The following is a 21,145-nucleotide window of genomic DNA, read 5'->3' on the forward strand; positions in this document are numbered from 1 at the left end:
GATTTAATACAATTAGTTTAGTGCTGACATTTAATAGCAGTGGGATCTTGGTCAAGTAATTTAACCTTTTTCAGCCTACTTTTATTAATTTTGTGGACTATTCATAAGTAATCAAAATCTACTAAGTATATTACTTGTACTAGGTGTTCAGTGGAGAGAAGAATCTTTGGTCTCATAACAAATCCCCTCCCCACTTTCCTTCAAGCTTTGAAACAGAAGCTTCTTTCTGTTTCTTCAAAAATATTGACTTCCTATGCCACAGGATGCTGTACTAAATGAAACAGTATTCCCTTCCCTGCTCCAATTCTGAATGTGTTGGATGTCCTGACAAGTGTTAAGGGTCAGTCTATGTGCCTATTTCTAACCCAGAATGCTTAAAGTGACTATATTTTCCACCCTCTACACTAAAGAGGTAATCTATAAGCTTACACATAAAAGATGAAAGTTACTAAGGTGAAGAATGGGGTTAAGAGCATCCCAGGTAGAAGATGTGGAAGGTCCTGAGACAGCAAACAGCTTTGTTAAGTTTATGTGTTAGAAAAGAATGAAAGAGTATAAAATCATACTGAAGAGGAGAGATAAAGGTTCTAAGCTACGACATGATATCATTTGATTTACATTTTTTAAGATCACCTTAGCTGCTCAATTAAAGAACTGACAACTGGGAGGCCGATTAGAAAGTCTGTGAGGTTATCTGAATGAGAAATGATGGTGGCTTGGACAAAGGCAAGAGAAATAAAGAAGAGTAAGCAGATTCAAAATATGTTCTACAGAGAGGATTGACCTTTGTCTATACTAGACTTATTCAAACAATTTTAAGCAGGAGAATACCTTTTACAGTTTCCGGTGAGATTCCCACAGATAAAACAGATAAAAACAGCATGTTAGAATAAATCAATCACTGAAAACAAGCAACCTATTTTGATGAATATAAAAATTTGAAATCAAAGGACAGAGATGATAATTATAGTCTCAGTTTCCAATTAATTTTTGTATTTTGTTTTGGTTACAGATTATTGTTAAAAATCCTGATTTACACAGATATAAGTGGTAAATAAGTGGCCTACACTCAGAAAAACCAAGCAGGCAAGAAGAAATTTGATTCAGAGGTCTGTACCAAAACAAGTTAACTGAGCAGCACTTCATGAACACGTTAATGATTTCCAAAATGTTAAAACTTGTTTTTGAAACATGTGAGTGAACATGTTATTTTCAAATTATAGCTCAATTATTCATATTTAATTTTTGAGATAGCTTCTAAATAGTCACAGAACTTCTAAGATATATATAGGAACCTAGGGTTCTGTACAAAAGTCTTAAAAATTCTGTTAATTGTAATATTTTTAGTACTGGAATAATTTTACTTCTACCAAAGCTAGGCCATTCTTTGGCGAGTAGGGGAGCACAGGACTAATGAAAAGAAATGCCTTAACTAAAATTTGCTTTCCTGTATTCTTCTCCCATTTCTTCCATTAAACCTAGATCTAATCTTTTCTTTAAAATAAATCTAATTTCTCTTTCACATGACACCACTTTAAATATTTCACAATAGATGTCGATGCTCTCCCACCCTCCATGTCTCCTCCCAAAAAGAAATGACCAGTCACTTATAAAATGTGTGATGTTGTTCATTTGAACGATTTGTTTAAATTTGCTCAACAAAATTAAATTGAACTGACAACTGGGTAAGTCTGTCTTTTTGAAAAGTTCATTTGAACAACTCAAGTTTACCCAAAGGTGCAGTACCTACAATTGGGCATAAATGAACTACAGCCTTCATTTGTTCACTATATATTTGTTAATAAAGAGTAAAACTTCACTTTGGGAACAGCCATATTAATTATAAGTCAAACAGGAATTAATATATATCTGAAACGTTTTGGTCTTTTTGCTCTTAAATCAGGTCTTGTCAGTCCTGCATGTATAGGTACTTAAAAATGTGGAAAAAAATAATTTTATTACATTAAATATGTTTGTTGCAGAGATATGAGAACAAAGGAAACTAAGTCACTTATAACCCAATACCTCCATTTAAAAGTCAATCCCCAGACTTTTCTCTACACACACACACACACACACACACACACACACACACACACACACACACTTAGATAAAACTCTTCTATCAGGGACATTCCTGTAACATTTAATATTCTTCCAAATCAGTTGTGATGACTGGATTAGTCCACTATACAGATTCACCATAATTTATTTAACCTGTGTTGGACATTTAGGTTATTTCTTACATGAGCTATTTTAACTAATGCCCTAATAAATACTGCTACATATATATTTCTGTAGTCTCAGCTGACTCTTGTCCCTCTCTCTTTTATTCCTTCCACTAATAATCTAAGAAGAGCAATCTTGTAATCTTTACCTCAGTTAAGTTTCACTTCATGAACTTCTGCTCATTAATTCACCTATTTGGAGATTAAGTGCTCTGAAACTTCATCGTTTTTAACTTTTTTACAGATATATAAGATATTTGTACATATTTATGATACAAGTAATCATTCTGTTTTTCTAACAGAGTAAATATCCCTGCCAGCTTTTGGACATTTATAAATGTTATGAGCAAGCATTCTCTCTTCTCTCAAAATAATTAAATTTCTCAATAGGACAGAATAAAAATAACAATAATAAAAGCTACTATATTGAGGCTCTACTTACGTCTCAAGATTTGTGTTAAGTACTTCACATACGTTAGTCCTAAAATTTGCACATGGAGATATACTGCTCAGATTCCTCATCAGTCTCAGGGACTGCTTCAGTTGCAGAAAGCTGCCTACACATGGTCACATACTTCTAGGAGCACCACCATCCAATTAGAAATCAAAAGCAAAAGTTAAAAGTCCAGGGATTTGGGCCCCATGTGGTTTAACTTTCACAGGCCATACAAGCTCTAAAGCTGCCTGTTGAGTCACCTGAGGGAGTCAGGTCTGCAACACTTCACTTTTTTCTGTATGTCCAATTCTGCTTCCTAAACTTTCTTTCCACAGGTGTTGATTGCTAACAAACTCCTGAACACCAAACTATCTCCGAGTCTTCTTTCTGAACCAAACTGCAGTAGAAGGAATTACTACTGCCATTGCAAAGATGAAGAAAACTGAGGCTAGGGAAGTCTGTCTTTTTGAAAAGTTTGATAGTTCATCCATCCCCCAAATCCTAAAACTTTTTCTCTACTCCAGTATTTGTAACAGATTACCTTTGCCAGTTCTCTAACCACACTTCTGTAAGATCTCCACTACCATGAGATGTAATTACCTTCATTTGGTAACCTAACTAGTTAGGGCAGTTTAGTTACTCTCTTGCCTTACCAATCTCACCTTCTTGGTTTACCAATCTCCTCTTCCCCTGGTCTTAAGTGTTTCTACTTTGAAGAAAATTCTTCTCAATAGAAATCATGAAAGTAAAACATAAATTGTATATAGTTGTTTTTTTGCTGATCATCAATTACCAATTACACAGTCTGCCGTGGGTTGATTCCTTCCTTGTTATTTACAGTGTATAATGTCAGTTAAAATATCCTCTTCATTGCCTTAGCACTTTCACCCAGCCTTCTCTTTTTCTTAAGTTTCTTGGTAATGATCATAGGTTCATAAAACTTTTTTTTAAATACATGACTGGTTATTGATTTTTCTTCATTAAAAAAACAATTCTTTAAACATAAATCTTGAACTGCATTATCAGATGCTTGCAACTACCTTTTCAACTTTCTCTCTCATTGGTATATACTGCCATACTTTTGACTTTTATAACTTCCCAACCTTTTAAAGGTATCTTTTTAGTGTCTTTGTTTTCAAAAGTCCAGAAAAGTAAAGCTAGTCTTCCTAAACAGGATGCATATCTCATTACAACTAACACTCCCTTCCACTGACACTTAGAAACTCTAGGGCACAGATTCTCACTCAAGTTTTACCATGTCAGCTTTACCAAGGGTTGAAGAACCAAAGACAGAGCTGAAAACTAGCTGAACCAAATAAAGGTCCTTCTTTCTAGTAAATAAGAGTATTCATATGTTTCGTGAACTTTAAGGCTTTCTCAGGTATTCTGTTTTTAAAAGAATGAGATTCCTAGCATTAGTGCTGATGGCTGCAATCTTCTACAATTTATCTTATTTCTCTGTTTATAACTGTTATAAATTTATAATATAGTAAGATATAATTACCTATATTCTATCCCTACTACCTTAACAATGCTACTTCTTACATTCCCTTCCCACAGAAACCAGATGCACTCTACTCTGAATCTACTTTCTGTCTCACAAATTTCCATGCAGGTACCATTCTGAAATACAGAGGTTTTCTGCCATTATTTCTATTAGATGTTTCTTCCCAATTAGACAAATTGGTTTATAGTTACTTTCCAATCATTGTTCCAAGCCAGCCAGCCTTGATAATATAGAAAATCTTAAACTTGACTCTTTTGATACATTAGTTTACTGTTCATACGCTGTGGCTGGTATACAGATGCTAAAAGCATTATTCCTGCTGATGTTTTATTCTAAGCATTCTTCTGTATATTCATGTTTTGGAAAAAAAAAAAAAAACTAGATGAAAGGTCAAATGGTTAAAAGAAACAACATATATTAATAAGGACTGCTCTGACCAAAAAAAAAAAAAAACCTTTGATGATCTGAGAAATATTATTAGGTTGATTGTTTCACATGCAAAAAGAACACGTCCAAAGCAGTCCCCCAAATAAAGACATAACTCAATTTCTTACCAACATGTGGTCTAAAAACAACTTTGTGGGCTGTGATGTAATTAATTAATGCTAGAGAGAGGACACTGACTGCCAACTATGAGATACTAAAGCAATCTATAGGATTTAAGTAATATTCCCTCCCTGAATTCATTTACAAGTAAAAAGGAACAATGTAATATACAGTCAAGATGACAGTATAATCACAACAAATAACTCTGACCCTTTCTGGATCACATACTAGCACTGTTAAAACCAAACCAAATAGAAGTTCTTAATATTCAGTATAAACTGCTATAGAATGTGTTCTTGGTCCTTTTAAGTAATCATGAGAGTGCCAGAAGATAATTAACTAGGAAAGGTAAGCTCAGAGACTAGGTTAAATAACAAAGTAGATAAATAACATCCTATTATTTGTACAGCTCTTTTAACCACTGCACATCCACATTATTTTAACCCCATAAAAAACTCTAAAGTGGAATAGTTACTATCTATATTTGAAAGGCATAGGAACTGTAACATAAAGGCATAATTTTATGACCCAGATTGAATAGAAATTAGCATTAGAAAGTAGAAATCAAAATCTCATTTTCAAAAAAATCATATATACAAATTTTAAATGCAACAACCACCTATGACACAGGAAATTAATAACTGAAAGACCACTGAGACAGAGTATCACAACAGTTATGATACTGTGGCATTTTGAAATGATACTGTAACCTCTGAAGGCCCTCATTTCAAGCACAAAACTACCTGTGATAACAGACCGGGGGAAAAGCAAGAACCTGGCCTTATCTGGTACCTCTGAGACTGGAAGCAGATTAGGAAGTACAGCAAGAATGAAGTGCAATGACAACCTAAGTTCCTAATCCTATGATAAGAGACTGCCCACAGTGCAATGACTACACTGTTTTAAATTGCTATTCTCATTTTTCCCTTTCTTGTTGACTTGAAATAAAGCATGATAAAAATGTCAGAACCTAACTTCAGGAACAGCAAGTCTAGTACGTACGTCTGCTTTCATCTTCATTTTTTCCCCCACTATTGATTTTTAGGTTGTGTATCTGGCTCCGAGACTCAATTTCTACTTAATGGTTAAGTCTACAGGACAAAACATGGCAAAAAGAAATTTAAATTATTAATCTAAAAAATTTATCCATAACTCAGTTTCTATATATACATTATATATATACAAAATACATATGTATATGTATTTTATAAAATGCTTTGGAATGTAAATGATACTTGTTAAAGGACAAAGCAAAAGCTGAGATCTGGGATTTTATTACTCAAAGTTCTATTTTCTAGTATCTCTATGCATCTAACTCCAAAAAAATGATGTTCATAGTGATGACCAACAGGTGCTGTCAAATCCTGAAGTAGATTCTGAATCCCCCAAAACTAAACTAGAATAATATGATTTACAGAATACTGTGCACTTTGGGAGGCTGAGGTGGGAGGATCACAAGGTTAGGAGTTCAAAACCAGTCTGACCAACATGGTGAAGCCCCGTCCCTACTAAAAATACAAAAATTAGCCAGTCATGGTGGCACATGCCTATAGTCCCAGCTACTCAAGAGGCTGAGGCAGGAGAATTGCTTGAACCCAGGAGACGGAGGTTGCAGTGAGCAGAGATTGCACCCGTGCATTCCAGCCTGGGCAAGCAAGACTCTGTCTCAGAAAAAAAAAATGTATTATATTCTAATTATTTGAATATCGGTAACTTGTGTCCTAGCCTTTACTAAACAAGACTCTATCCTTTCCTCATGATGGATTAGAGATTTTTATTATAGTGTTTTGCTATAAATGGTAATTATGATAGTTTCCATTTATTGTTGCCTATTCTGTACTAGTGTTTTTCATGTAGGATTAAACAGTCATCAGTGAAGATTAGGAATTATGAGATACTCTGATTATAGAAGAAAGAGACTGAGAATGAGTACAGTGTCAAAGTACTCTTCCACAGTTATCTTTGTTAGTTCTGTAACCTCTGCAAAACTCATCTTACAAGATAAAAATATACAAATGAAGAAACAGGTCCAGAAACAGTAAGTCATTCAAGATTACACAGATAAACAGAAGAAACACCTGGCTTCAAAACTCAGTCTTTTCTTTGCCCTATGTTATTTTTCCAATCTGAAGAAAGAATAAAGACAGGGTAGAATATTTTAAATTCCAAATAGTTGGCACTAGTTAGCTAATAAGACATGGATAAATATTTGGTACTGGGACAGAGGTGGTTTTATTCTACTATAGGAAGTATAGTCCTGTCATTCCAGGAAAGAAGTTGAAAAGAAGTACAATGTACAGATGTATCAGACTCAAAAAGTCTTAATCTGTTTCCAGATCCCTGTTACTATTTAGGAAAAAGGAGTTGAAGAAGAAAAAAACAAGTGACACATCTAAGTGTTTCCTATGTGCTAGTTACTTAACTAATTAAACAGCATTTTTAATAATTAAAGAATCAGTTTGCAAATACCCAGTGTTTAAAGTTTCCTAGGTAACAGTTCTAATTGTTATTTCAAAGCCTCACCTACCTCTAGTAAATTATTAAGGAATTTTAGATTTTTCCTCTCAAAACTGTGAGAATAATAAAAACTTCCATATTATCATGAAAGAAACTGTGGCAAATAGAAAAAAAGCCTGCTGTTAGGTGTCTCAAAGTTACTGGTACATTTTCTTTAACTTATGGCGTTTCAAGGAAATTTGCATATGAACATAGGTAACAAACATTGCCAGGTGCAGTGGCTCATGCTTGTAATCTCAGCACTGTGGGAGGCTGAGGCGGGTGGATTGCTTGATTCCAGGAGTTTGAGACCAGCCTAGGGCAACACAGCAGACCCCATCTCTACAAAAAACACAAAAATTAGTCAGGTGTGATGGCATGCACGTGTAGTCTCAGCTACTCAGGGGGCTGAGGTGACAGAATCACCTGAGCCTGTGGAGGTTGAGGCTGCAGTGAGCCATGATTGCGTCACTGCACTCCAGCCTGGGTGACAGAGTAAGACCCTGCCTAAAAACAAAAACAAATGTCAAATTCAGGGCAATTTTCCTAAATGAGATAATCTTATAAGAGGTATTAGTGATATCAAAAGCTCAAACAAGAAGCCTAAAGATTCAGTTTATTACAGTAGTTATGTATGGATTATGAAATCAGACTACTGCGTAACCTGAGCAAGTTACTGAACTTGTCTGTACCTTGGTTTCCTCATCTATAAAAATACGGAAATAGCTGTACAGCTACCGGTGAGGCTTGCTTTAAAAATTGAGTAAGACAATTAACACAAACAATTAGAAAAAGCCTGACATATGGTAAACACTCTGGAAGTACAGTCATATACCATATAACAAGGTTTCAGTCAAGGAGGGATTACATGCATGATGGTGGTCCCTTAAGACTATAATGGAGCCGAAAAATTCCTATTACCCAGTGATGTTGTAGCTGTCTTAACATGACAGCACAATGCATTACCTTTTCTATGTCTAGATATGTTTAGAATCAAATGCCATTTTGTTTGTCTATTTACTACAGTAACATGCTAAACAGATTTCTAGCCTGGGAACAATAGGCTATACCTCCTAGATGTATAGTAGGCTCTACCATCTAGGTTTGTGTAAGTACATTCTACGATGTTCCCATAACAAAATCACCTAATGACGCATTTCTCAGAACATATCCCCATAGTTAAGAGATACGTCATTTTAATAGAATTATTCTACAATGCATTAAAAAATTACCAAACCATTAGAAGCATTCAGTATATTCTGATCTCAAATATTACAAGGCTTTGTACTAATTATTAACCAAAATAGGAATACCTCTACTAACAAATTAATGGAAAATACAGGAAAGTAAGCATAGATAAATGGGAATTGGACCAAGTATCTTTCAAACTTACTCAATTTATTTACTTAAAGTGGCATGTCATGCTGGTAATATGCCTGTATCAATTAAAAACACTGAATGGCTTTGTTAAAATAGATTTTAAACAGGGAAATACTGGAAAATAGCCATAAGCATGGATCTACTTATCCTGTAAGTAGATGATTCCCTAATTTATCAAATCCAAATTATTAACCATGGGATTCAACCTCTATCAGACATCATGTTCCATTTTCCATTTCCCTGTCTCTCTCTACCTCGTTAAGTTCTGTGACTCTCTAGTCATCCATGTATAGCTCTATCTTATATATACCATATGATATTATAATTGTCTTATATGCCTAGTTTTCCTACTGGATTTGAGCTTTCAGTGAGATTAGGAACTATGTCTTGTCTTTGTGTCTGTTGTGTCTAGCACAGGACTTATCACAAAGCAAATGCTCAGTAAACATTTAGTGAATAAATGATTAGATAATTGTATGAAATGTTAATTGTAAAAGAGAAAAGATTGGTAAAATCAATGATTCTCAAAAAGGACCACTATTAAAGAAAAAAAAATCACAGAAAGAAACCCAGATCACTTATGGCTAACCTTAAAAGATACCACTTTCTTTTTTACAAAAAAAAAACTTCATGAAAATATGTTCTGAAATATGAGACCATTTAAATTTGTATCTCTTCAAATGTTTAGTGTTATTTGGTAATAAAAGCATAAAGAATAATACACTAAATATCCTTATTTCAAATACAAAGTCTGGGAAATGAAACATTAACAATAGTTTTAAGTTGCATAATACTTGTTTTCCAGCTTTTTCTTTATTTCATAGGGCCAAACCAAAGTCAGTTTTAAAGTGTGAGAATTTAAATAAATAAAAGTACACCACTGCACTTTGTTTACTGAACTTACTTTTCTGTTTTGAAGAATATTGCACAACCGTCTACATGCTTTCTCTCCTGCTCAGACATGATTTTGGCACGTGACTTTGGAGAAAAAAATCCATCATATCCACGCTCCTTCAATGCTGGCAGAAAGAGAGTGAAGTATTGCTCTGTTTCCACTTCCTGAGATGAAAGAAAAGTTATCATCTATATGACACAGGGAAAATGCTGATTAAGATACAAAAATGTTCAGCATTATGAGTAAGATGCAACTTAGTAAAAATAATTCACATAGCAAATATTATCTTACTATCTTACCTGACTGCTAGCAGCTGCTACGTGACAATGACAGCTTTTTAAACATAAAAGAACCAGAAAGGTGACATGATTTTCTCATGCTCAGATAGTAACAGGAGTAGGACTACATCCCAAAGTCTCTTGATTCCCACTTTACAGTTCATTCATTATACTGTATTTCCTCAAGACTGGTAATTAAACAAAGCAAGTTGGGTATATGATAGATTTCTGTGATAGGGAACAGTATATTTTATATATAAAAAGAAAAATTTTTTAAATTGCTTATCATTCTGAACTATGGTGGAAAGGAATGATACCCTGGAGTGAGAAGTGTAAAATCTACTCACAAAAAATTCTACTTTAAGAAAATTTTAAGTACCTATATAGCAATCATCCAATGGCCTCTATTAATTTGATAATTATTAATCTGTTCTATCCTTTGACCCATAAAATATTTCAACAGATCTTTCCAAATGAAATAAATATGAAGATAATTTATGTATCTAGATGTTTCTAACAGCATGAGTTTATGACAGCAAAAACCCATAAACAACTAAATGTCTAATGGCAGGGGAAAAGCTAAATCAATATACATTCATATAATTAATTAGTTTTGAAGAGTTTTAGCAACATGGAAAACCCATTAAGTATAATAAATAAGAAACAAAATGTATCTGTAAATATATTTGGTTTATTTAATGTGTAGAAGAAAAATACTCCAGAAGTTTCAACACAACTATCTTATGACATAAAATTAGGTGTTTCCTTCTGCCATGCTTTATATTTTTTCAAAATTTTCAACTTTTCTAGAATGATCTTTTTAATCCAGTGTAGTATTATAGCACTGCTTTTATAATGAGAAGACAATTTTCTCAAATTTTAATGTTTTATCCTTCAAACTGCTATATTTAGGAAGGTGTGAGGCTGTTATCACTACAAATACTAAACCAAGAGGTAGACAAGTAACTGTAACAGCCTAGTTTTGTCTGCCTCCTTTTCTCCCCAGTTCTGTCAGTCTCAATGTTTAGAATAATTGTATTTTAATAAGATTTTTACTTTTTTCCTCAAGCAACATAAAAACAAATTATCAAGCTACTCTGTTACATAAAAAAATTTCAAAATAATTTTTCCTCTCAGGCTATGATGAAAAGAATGTATGAACTTGTACCACACAACATTTTTTTTTCTTTGAGACAGAATCTCACTCTGCCACCCACATTGGAGTGCAGTGGTGTGATCTCTGCTCACTGCAACCTCTGCCTCCTGGGTTCAAGTGATTCTCATGCCTCAACCTCCCAAGTAGCTGGGATTACAGGTGCACGCCACTCCACCCAGCTAATTTTTGCATTTTTAGTAGATATGGGGTTTCACCATGTCGGCCAGGCTGGTCTTGAACTCCTGACCTCAAGTGATTCACCCACCTTGGCCTCCCAAAGTGCTGGGATTATAGGTGTGAGCCACCACACCTGGCCTGTAAGACACAACATTTTTAAACACCTTTAAGAAATACTAAGTTTTTGAGTTGATGAATATGTTAATTAGCCTCATCTGATCATTTTAAAATGTACATATGTATAAAAACATCACATTGTACCTCATAAACATATACAATTATTTGTCAATTAAAATTTAAACCTTTAAGCACTTAATATGCTTTGAAAGTTGCTAAAAATAAAAAGTTACTAAAAACTATTCATACATCTTTTTGGGTAATCATCAACTACATGTTGAAGCAATAAAACACATTTAATGAAAAGATGCTGCTTCTTTAGTAAAGTTGAATTAGTAAAATGCTATAAAACAGGAGAATCTAAATTTCAGAGATGGTTTATAAAGAAAGGTAAGGCAAATATGCATGACTTATAGCACAATATTTTTAAATACGTCTGTTTAAGAAATAGCTGTTGGCAAGCTTTTTTGTTTTTTAAACAGACTCCATTATAAGTTAAATTTTATTCCTAAAAGACTGGCAATCTTCTGTGGTTTTCTCTTTCAGCAATACCAATGATCATGAGGTAAATATTAACATGAATAATGGGTAAGATTATTTCCACTTAATAGTAAATGTAAGTAGATGGTTGTATTCAGTCAGCAAAATAGTTTCACTATGGAAATGTCTTAAATGCTTATTTAAATTGTCAATTTTTTTTAAGAGAAGGAGAGAAAACAATTCTTTTTGAACTTTGGCTTTGAACACAGGATCTTTCCCATTGGTCAGATCTTCTCTTATGTTTAAGTTCACCTTTTAAGTTAAAGACAGTTTAATTTCTATGGTGTTACCTGAAGACTAATGATATCTGCGTCACAGTTAACAATTTCTTCCATAATTCCCTTTTTCCTGTATTCCCAGTTTAATGCCCAGGATGGGCAATAGCCATATAGCTGCCGGGTAGCGTATTTATCACATAACACATTGTAACACATAACCGTGAATGATGCTAAGAAGTGGGAGAAAAAAACAACAGACAAACGGGAGAAAATTAGGCAACTTTTTCTAAAGCAATATCATGTGTACACCTGAACAAGCACACACACATACGCCACAAATCATCATTGTAAAATGCCAAGGCAAGATTAAGATTGCTAATCAACTAAAGCATCATTGGAGTCCATCATACAAAATTTATTTTACTAAGTCTAGAATTAGACTAACAGTTCGTATTTGAGAGTTTCGAGAAAATATATTTTAATAAAAAATTTAAATTTTAAATCTGCTAATTTTTTGCTTATAACTTGCTGAGAAAAGCTTCTTTAAATGAGTGGAACAAAAGTAAACTGTAGTTGGATTCTAATTAAAGAGCTCTAACCTCATTACGTTTTATCAACAAAATATTTCTGGGGGCCTCCTAGTGCTATCACTACTTTGAGGCAGAAGAGTATGGACTAACAAAATTTAGTTATAAGACAATCCTTTTTGTCAACCAAATGTTCATTTCTGAAATAAAATGTTCATTTTTAAATGTCCTTAAACTATAAAAAAACAAGTAAGATAGTTTGTATGCTTGCTACTGAAAAGCGTTCTGTGAAGATCAGCTCCATCAGTAATCAATCACCTGGGAACTTATAAATGCAGAATCTGTGGCCCCAGAAACACCTGTTTTGGACAGGATCTGCAATTTTAACAAAATCCCCAGGTGATTCATATGCATTTGTATGTTAAAGTCTGAAAAGCCCTGATTTTTATCAGTAATTCTCCATCTTTTGCCCAGTAGAATCACTTCGTAGAACTACAAAACTACTTCATAGAATCACAGTAGAACTCTAAAAGAAAAATGCTGATAGTAAGGGTCTGACTCAAAACTAATTTAGTTGGAATATTAAGAGTCTAGCTATTTGTATTTTTAAAAACCATCCCAGCTTCCCAGGTGACTATAACGAACAGACATGATTGAGAATAAAACATGAGGAATCCAAAGTGAAGTCACACTTGATTAAAGTTGGTTCTGTTTCAGATGATGGAAAAGGTATTAAGAGAAACTCAGCTCAGTCCCCTGGGAGTCTGACTGTTGACCATTTTGTACATTGGGAGCTAAATTTCAATTTGAGTTGATTTGTATTTTCTGAATATTTATGTTGAAAATGACCCAAAATCATTTGCAAGCCACTACACTGTGAAGAAAGCACCATGAATTTACCTCACTATGCTTCTCAGGATTTAAAATATCATTTGGAAGTAAGGTGAAAGAGGCAGATTGTCATTTGCTTCATTCAGTTTTTTCCTAAGACTTTGTAAAATGAGATTTCATTAAAAAGATCAGAGATTGCAATTTTTATAATATATCCAAAACTCTTTATATCCCTGCCAGTGCCTGACAATGAACCAGCAATTTTTAAACAGAAGAAAAAACTAGGTAAGTGTTATTATCACTCATCTCTTATAACTATGTGGTACCTTTTTTATTATCTAGGCTTGATTCTCAAACAGTTTATCATTATAGGGTTCTTTTTAGCAATACATCACCCTTAATCACCATAAGGTATTATATACATCCCTCTATGCATCAGAAGTAAAATGCATTTTTAACAATAACTTTTTTTTAGCACTCAGATGCTACTCAGGGAAGCACCATACCTCAAAAGAAAAATCCAAACTAGTTTTTCAGTAAGTAAAATCCAAAAACCTTGAGAATTCAGCAACTAATGAAAATTTGTTTCTACTGTTCCTTTTCTTAATGGAAATGTAGCTATGCAATATTAGAAAATCTTTTCTTCAAGATTATGTTCACTCATTCCATGAAAAATTAAAAAATGATGTTTTTAATATCAAAGGGGAATAATTAATTATTCACTAGGAAAAACCAAGTATAAAATAAATCTGTCTAGCTTTAAGTTTTGTTGAAAGCCTTAGGTATTCCTTTCACTTAAACTACCAATGTGCAACCTGATAGTAAAAATGTTATTCATAACATTGACACAGTGTCTCTTAAAACAAGCTGATATTGCAGCCCTAGAGTATGGTGGTTTTAAAATTATTACCTCTGAAAGACACAAAATGTACTGCATATTATAATATTTTGTAGTGCTATTAAAATGCAAATAGAACCATGAAGAGTCTACATAGCCACATTTCCAAATACTTTAAAAAAGATTCGTTCTGAATCCTCTTAAATTAAAAAAAGCCCAAAACTCCCAAACAAAAGGCCTTAATATTGCTCAAAATATACATAAAGTCTAATTGTGATTTGCCCTTTAACAATTAATTATTTAACTTTTTTTTTTTTTTTTTTTTTTTTTTTTTTTTTTTTTTGAGACAGGGTTTCACTCTGTCTCCTAGGTTGGAGTATAATGGCATGACCTTGGCTCACTGTATGTTACCTCTGCCTCCCAGGTTCAAGTGATTCTCATGCCTCAGCCTTCTGAGTAGCTGGGATTACAGGAGTGTGCTACCAAGACCTGGCTAATTTTTGTGTTTTTAGTAGAGATGCAGTTTCACCATGTTGGCCAAGCTGGTCTCAAACTCCTGGCTTCAAGTGATCTGCTTACCTTGGCCTCACAATGTGCTGGGATTACAGGCATGAGCCACAGTGCCCAGCCAAAATTTATTAATGTACCACTATTCTGTGACTGGGTTAATCTTCATATTGAAATGCTTAAAATTTTCATTTAATTTTAAAATGAAGTTAGATATTATGAAAATTATTACTCTTGTGATTTTAAAAAAGGCATTTGGAAAAACAGTAATTCATGACTTTTAAGTAGAATTCCCATGCCTAAAATATCAAATATGTAGTAAGAAGCTTTATAAATGTCAAACGATTATTGGTCCCCACAAACAGATAAAGGCCTATGTTTTCTACATTATTTCCGTTCTAGAAATGCTAGATTATATCCTTATATTGCTCAAATACCATGTACTATTTCTATACCCCTGAGCTGGTACTATACTTTGTTGCCAGTATAGTAAATATATGCTCAGTCTACATTATTCTTCCATAAATGTTATCTACCTATCAGGAAAGATAAAGTACTTCTCAGTAGTTTAAAATTTTTCACAAGAAAAATCATTGTTACTCATTTTTTCTTAAATTACCCAATAGTCATCTGGGAAGATGTCATTTGGAAAGCTGTACTATAGAAATAATTTTAAAACCAAGGGCTTCATTACTGTGAAAGATATAAGACAGCTATTGACAGCTCTGTCTTAATGTGAACTTTTAAAAAGTCTATCCATCAGTATTTTTAAACTCTTCTACCCATGAGAAGTAAAATGAAGTCTTATTTATTACAGATCATGAAGTCCAAATGACATTTTAAGTATTTCTGAAAAAAAATGAAGGAATAATGAGAAAGACTATTTACCTGATGGCAGAATTTGGTCTCGTTCTTTTAATGTAATCCATGGCCTCGGAGGAAGCTGCTCTGGATGAACTGAAAAAAAAAATTGTAAATACAGGTTAATTTCATGTGTTTCTGAAACTGTTATCAGTTAGTTTATAATGTCAAAACCATTTGTTTTCTATTCTGCTGTAATGGCCTGCAAAGTGACTGAAAAACCTAATGCTGAAATTTAATGAAGATTTAGAAGCCAAAGGAAATTTAAGAAAAGCTATGCAGAGATCACAGAACTAATATAAGAAAACAACATTAGGAAACTCATTAACGGCATTTTCACTTACATGATATTTATGAAAAGTACCTATTTAAAACTCTAAGTAGAATCTTAGGTCTTTAATTATATATGTAAATTGTATAGACTTAGCCTTCTGGGAAATCAAAGCCATCTGAAATTCCAACCCTGATGAATTAAAACACTCAAACATCTTTAATATAGAAAAAAGTACATACAAATGTATTAAAGTTAGTGAATTTTCTAGAGGGGCTTTCATTTCCTGATTTTATTCGCTCTCTTGTATAATGTCAACACAAAACAAGAGATAAAAGATAGAACTACATTATGCAGAAAAAAAGGAAGGCACTTGTTAAACATAAATTGCTCAGATACGGTTATCAATACTATGAAACTAACTGATGTTAACTATCAGATGTTAATATTTAACTATCCCCTTTTCTCTCCCTTTCAAAATCTTTGAAATTGCAGGACAACTTGATGTAAGTTTGCAGATTTGCCCATGGTATTAGCAACTGAGAAATGTACTTCTTTAAAACAAAAAACAATCCATTATTATCTAGCCACAGAAATTTTGACCAAAGTAGCACAGATCTTTAAAAGTGTCACTTTACTAACTAACCATTTTGGTCTTCTCAAAGTATACCTATATAGTATTCTGTTTTAGCAGCCATACTTTTCAGAGTAGAATGAATACATTCCATATATTCCACATCTTGCCAGGAAATAAAAGGAGGTTATAAGGTAACAGACAAATCATCCAGCTTGTTCAACAAACTGAATCCCAGAAAACAATCTTGCTGGCTATGTGAGTGCCATGGCAGAGTCACAGCAAGTGTCTTAAAAATGAAAAATCTAATATAAAAAAGAAAGAATAAACAAAAAAAATTCTAGCTATTGTAATCCTTATCAGCAAAATCTACCTAAGCTGACTCAGTTAAAAATTCAGAAATCAACAAACTTCTAAAATAAAACAGGTAATATATTAATATTCTGGTACTTCCAAATCTTAACTAGTACATCACAATGTAGCAGTGTAAGTAAAATGCACAGTAATCAACAATATCCAAAGAGATAACAACACAGTATGAAAGAATACTCTATCTTGCTACTAACCAGGTAAATTTAAAATATGAGATGGTGTATTTATTACCCAAGTTCATGCAAAATTTTTAAGTTCAAAAACATCCAGGACTGGTGATGGTGATAAACAGCAGTACAACTGGTAGGAATATAAATTAGCACAATTATCTTGAAAATGAACATATCCCTATGACTGAGCAAATTTCTGTTTCTAGGGGGATCAGCCCTATCTACTATCTTCTTTAGACATCCATTATGCCATTGTTTATATTCACAAAAGCAATGGTAAATGGCTAAATAATGTCCATTTTAAGAAAGTCTATGCTATAGTTTAAAAAGAAACAAGATAAATATGTGTTCAAGTGCAAACATATCCATGGAATACTGTTGAGTAAAAATAAGTAGAAAAAAATAATAAAATGTGACATTTTATTAAAAATATTTAAAAGCACACACTAAAATTAATAGTATAAAATTTCTGCGGGTTCAATTTTTGTATGTAAATGCTTACCAGAAAGTAAAAAGATATACACCCAACTTACAAGTGTGATTACTTGCATGGAAGGGACTGTGATTAAAAGTAATGATTAAAAGAAATTTTAATCATAACATGAATTTTAACATATTTTACAAAAGGATAATATATTCATGTCAGACATGCATTTAAAATCAGTTTTTAGAAGATGAAACTACATGGCCAATGATACTACAAAACAAAGAAATAAAGAGTTATACGGGTTACTATTACATAAAATAAATAAATATATTGCTGATGCAATATGTCAAATGCAACCTCTTCAACGGAGCTCAAGAGGTTGAGCTCCCTCCCCACACCTCCCTACACCTCACACTGACTGGCAGCAGTAGGCCTGATCTGCCCACAGTGCAGGTGTCAGCTGAACCTGAAGAGACAACCAAATCTACATGCTAAACCTAAATAAGGTAATTGCCTGATGAAATCAGAGATTTAAAAAGGATCAAAAGTCTCCTAACATAATATCCAAAACATCCAGGGTACAAATAAAAATCATGGGTCATATCAAGAACCAGGAAAATCACAACATAAGTGTTAAAAACCAACAGATAACAACACTGAGCTGAATCAGATTTTGAAATTATCTGATAGATTTTAGAACAGCCATCACAAAACAACAATTACAAATATCCTTGAAAAGAACAGGAAAATCCAGCAAATACAGATAAATTTTTCTTTTAAAAGTATCAAATAGATATTATCAAACTGAAAAATACAATAACCAACATTTTAAAACTCACTGGAAAGGCACAACAGAGATACAAAAAGATAAAAATCAGTGAACTTAAGAATGAATCAAGAGAACCTAGTCTGAAAACATATTGAAACAAATGAACAGAGCCTGAAAAAACTTGTGAAAATATGATTTTTAAAAAATCTAGATTTGTATTATCAGAGTTCCAGAAGGACAGGATAAAGAATGTGGAGCTTAAAAGTATTCTAAGACAGGACAGCTGAAAATGTCCAAATTTATGTGAAAGATTTATACCTAACAAATTTAAGAAGGTGAGCAAACTTCAAATACAAAGAGCACAAAGAAATCCATGCCAAGATAGATCATAACTAAACTTCTGAAAACTAAAGAAAGAACCTTAAAAACACCACATGGAAATAATGTATTACCTATAGGATACCAACTCAAATGACACTAGATTTCCTTTAAGAAACTATGAAACCCTAAGGAAGTGGTACAACATTTTTCAAGGACTGAAAGAAAAGACTGTCAACTGGAAATTCTGTATCCAGAAAACTATCCTTCAGAAATCAAGGGGAAATAATAATGTTAACAGACAAAGGAAAACACTTTAATTGCTAGCAGATATGCCCTTAAAAAATAGCTAAAAGGGGACCAAATGCAGTGGCTTCCACCTGTAATCCCAGCACCTTGGAAGGCTAAGATGGGAGGATCACCTGAGGCCAGGAGTTCAAGACCAGCCTGGCCAACATACTGAGATTCCACCTCTACAAAAATACTTAAAAATTAGCCAGGCATGGTGATGTAAGCCTGTAGTCCTAGCTATGTGGGAGGCTAAGAAAGGAGGATCACTTGATCTCAAGAGTTAGATGCTGTAGTGAGCTAGGGAAACTCTAAATATCAAGAAAAATAGAATTAGAAATGGAACATCAAAAAGGAAAGAACAAGCAATCAGTAAATTTGCAGCAAGATAAAAAGTTTGAATAACCATGAATATAAAACACATGAAAATACACCCTAAGTATATATAATTAAAAAGTTGAAATAACTACAAGAAGACAAACCAACCATTTTGACATAGCTCTACTGGTAATGAATAAAACCAAAGTAATCATTAAGTACATCTAACACATTCAAACAATATAATTAACAAACTAATATACAGGAACTGCATCTAATGAGAAGAGATATTATTTTCAAATGCATACTTAATTACAAACATTAATCATCAGCAGAGGTAATAAATAACATATTTTTAAAATTTAAATAAATCAGGGTATGTTCTCTAACCACATGGAATTAAGCTAGGAACCTATGACAAAGACAACTAGAAGAACTCCCCCGAAAATAAAGAAATGAAAATAAAGAAACAAGTTTCTACATGACTCTTAGGCCAAAGAAGAAATGATAAGGGCTATTACAAAATATACTGAACTGAATGATAATGAAAATAATACAAATTAAAGCTTGTGAGATACAGCTAAAAGCCACTTTAGAGGAATATTTATATACATAAATATATTTGAGAAAAAAGAACTGTAAATTAAGGCATGTTCACTGTAAGTTAGAAAAAGAATAGCAAATGAAATCAGAAGAAAGGAAGAAATAAAGAAATTAATGATATTAAAAATAAGCATAATAAAGAACACCAAGGAAGCTAAAAGTTGGTTCTTCTAAAGAAAATATTAATAAGTAACTGGACAAGATTCTGCATTAAGTAAACAAAGGTAACACAAATGAACTAATATCTGAAATGGAAAAAAGGCGTGACTACACATCCTAAGGCTATTAAGACATCATAAAATATTCTGAACAACTTTCAGCCAGTAAATTTGAAGATTTAGATAAAATGGGCAAATTTCCAGAAAACACAACTTTCAGAAACTCATGGAGAAATGGAAATCAGAATAGTACTATAGTTATTAAAGAAATTAAATCAGTGATTTAAAACTTCCTACAAAAAAAACAAAACAAAAACAAAACAAAAACAAAACAAACAACCTTAAATAAATTCTTCCAAACCACAGTAAATAAGGAAATACTTAAACAAATTTTACAAAGCCAGTATAACTTTAATGTCAAGTTTTCAAAGTACTGGCCAATCTGACTCATAAACACAGATGCAAAAAATCCTACACAAGCTGGACGCACTGAATCACACCTGTAATCTCAACACTTTGGGAAGCCAAGGTGGGCGGATTGCTTGAGGTCAGGAGTTTGATACCAGCCTGGCCAAAATGGTGAAACCCCATCTCTACTAAAAATGCAAAAATTAGCTAGACGTGACAGTGTGTGCCTGTAATGTCAGCTACTCAGAAGACTGAGGCAGGAGAATCACTTAAACCTGGGAAGAGGAGGTTGCAGTGAGCTGAGATTGCACCACTATACTCCAGTCTGGGTGACAGCACAACTCTGTCTCACTAAAAAAAAAAAAAAAAAAAAAACAAACTAAATAAAATATTAGCAAACTGAATCTAGGGTTATATAAAAATGATAATAATTTATCAGAACCTTGTTGGCTTTTTCTAGGAATACAAAGGTTTTTTTTGTATGTTATACATAAAAAACATACAAAAAAAACATCTATACAGGCCGGGCGCGGTGGCTCATGTCTATAATCCCAGCACTTTGGGAGGCTGAGGCGGGTGGATCACGAGGTCAAGAAATCGAGACCATCCTGGTCAACATGGTGAAACCCCGTCTCTACTAAAAATACAAAAACCAGCTGGGCATGGTGGCGCATGCCTATAGTCCCAGCTACTCGGGAGGCTGAAGCAGGAGAATCGCTTGAACCCAGGAGGCGGAAGTTGCGGTGAGCCGAGATCATGGCATTGCCCTCCAGCCTGGGTAACAAAAGCAAAACTCCGTCTCAAAAAAAAAAAAAAAGCTGTCAATATAATTACCATTTTAAAGGCTTAAAATCATGTACTCATCTTAATAAAAAGCATTTGATAGCCGGGCACGGTGGCTCAAGCCTGTAATCCCAGCACTTTGGGAGGC

At 33.4% G+C, this 21,145-nt stretch overlaps 1 protein-coding gene across 6 annotated transcripts in view; it reads right to left on the bottom strand.

Annotated features, from left to right (window-relative positions):
• Positions 1-21,145, bottom strand: part of CNOT6L (CCR4-NOT transcription complex subunit 6 like) — a 112,423-nt gene that overhangs the window by 15,434 nt on the left and 75,844 nt on the right. For all 6 annotated transcript variants that reach the window (XM_039468394.2, XM_074396326.1, XM_039468393.2 and 3 more), the window contains 3 exons: positions 15,566-15,634; positions 12,047-12,204; positions 9,498-9,652 (listed from right to left, as the gene is read on the bottom strand). In XM_039468394.2, the coding sequence (XP_039324328.1) occupies positions 9,498-9,652; positions 12,047-12,204; positions 15,566-15,634 (382 nt within the window). The remainder of the gene's footprint in view (positions 1-9,497; positions 9,653-12,046; positions 12,205-15,565; positions 15,635-21,145) is intronic.

The sequence above is a fragment of the Saimiri boliviensis genome, chromosome 3 (genome assembly GCF_048565385.1).
Source record: "Saimiri boliviensis isolate mSaiBol1 chromosome 3, mSaiBol1.pri, whole genome shotgun sequence".
Classification (NCBI taxonomy): Eukaryota; Metazoa; Chordata; class Mammalia; order Primates; family Cebidae; genus Saimiri; species Saimiri boliviensis.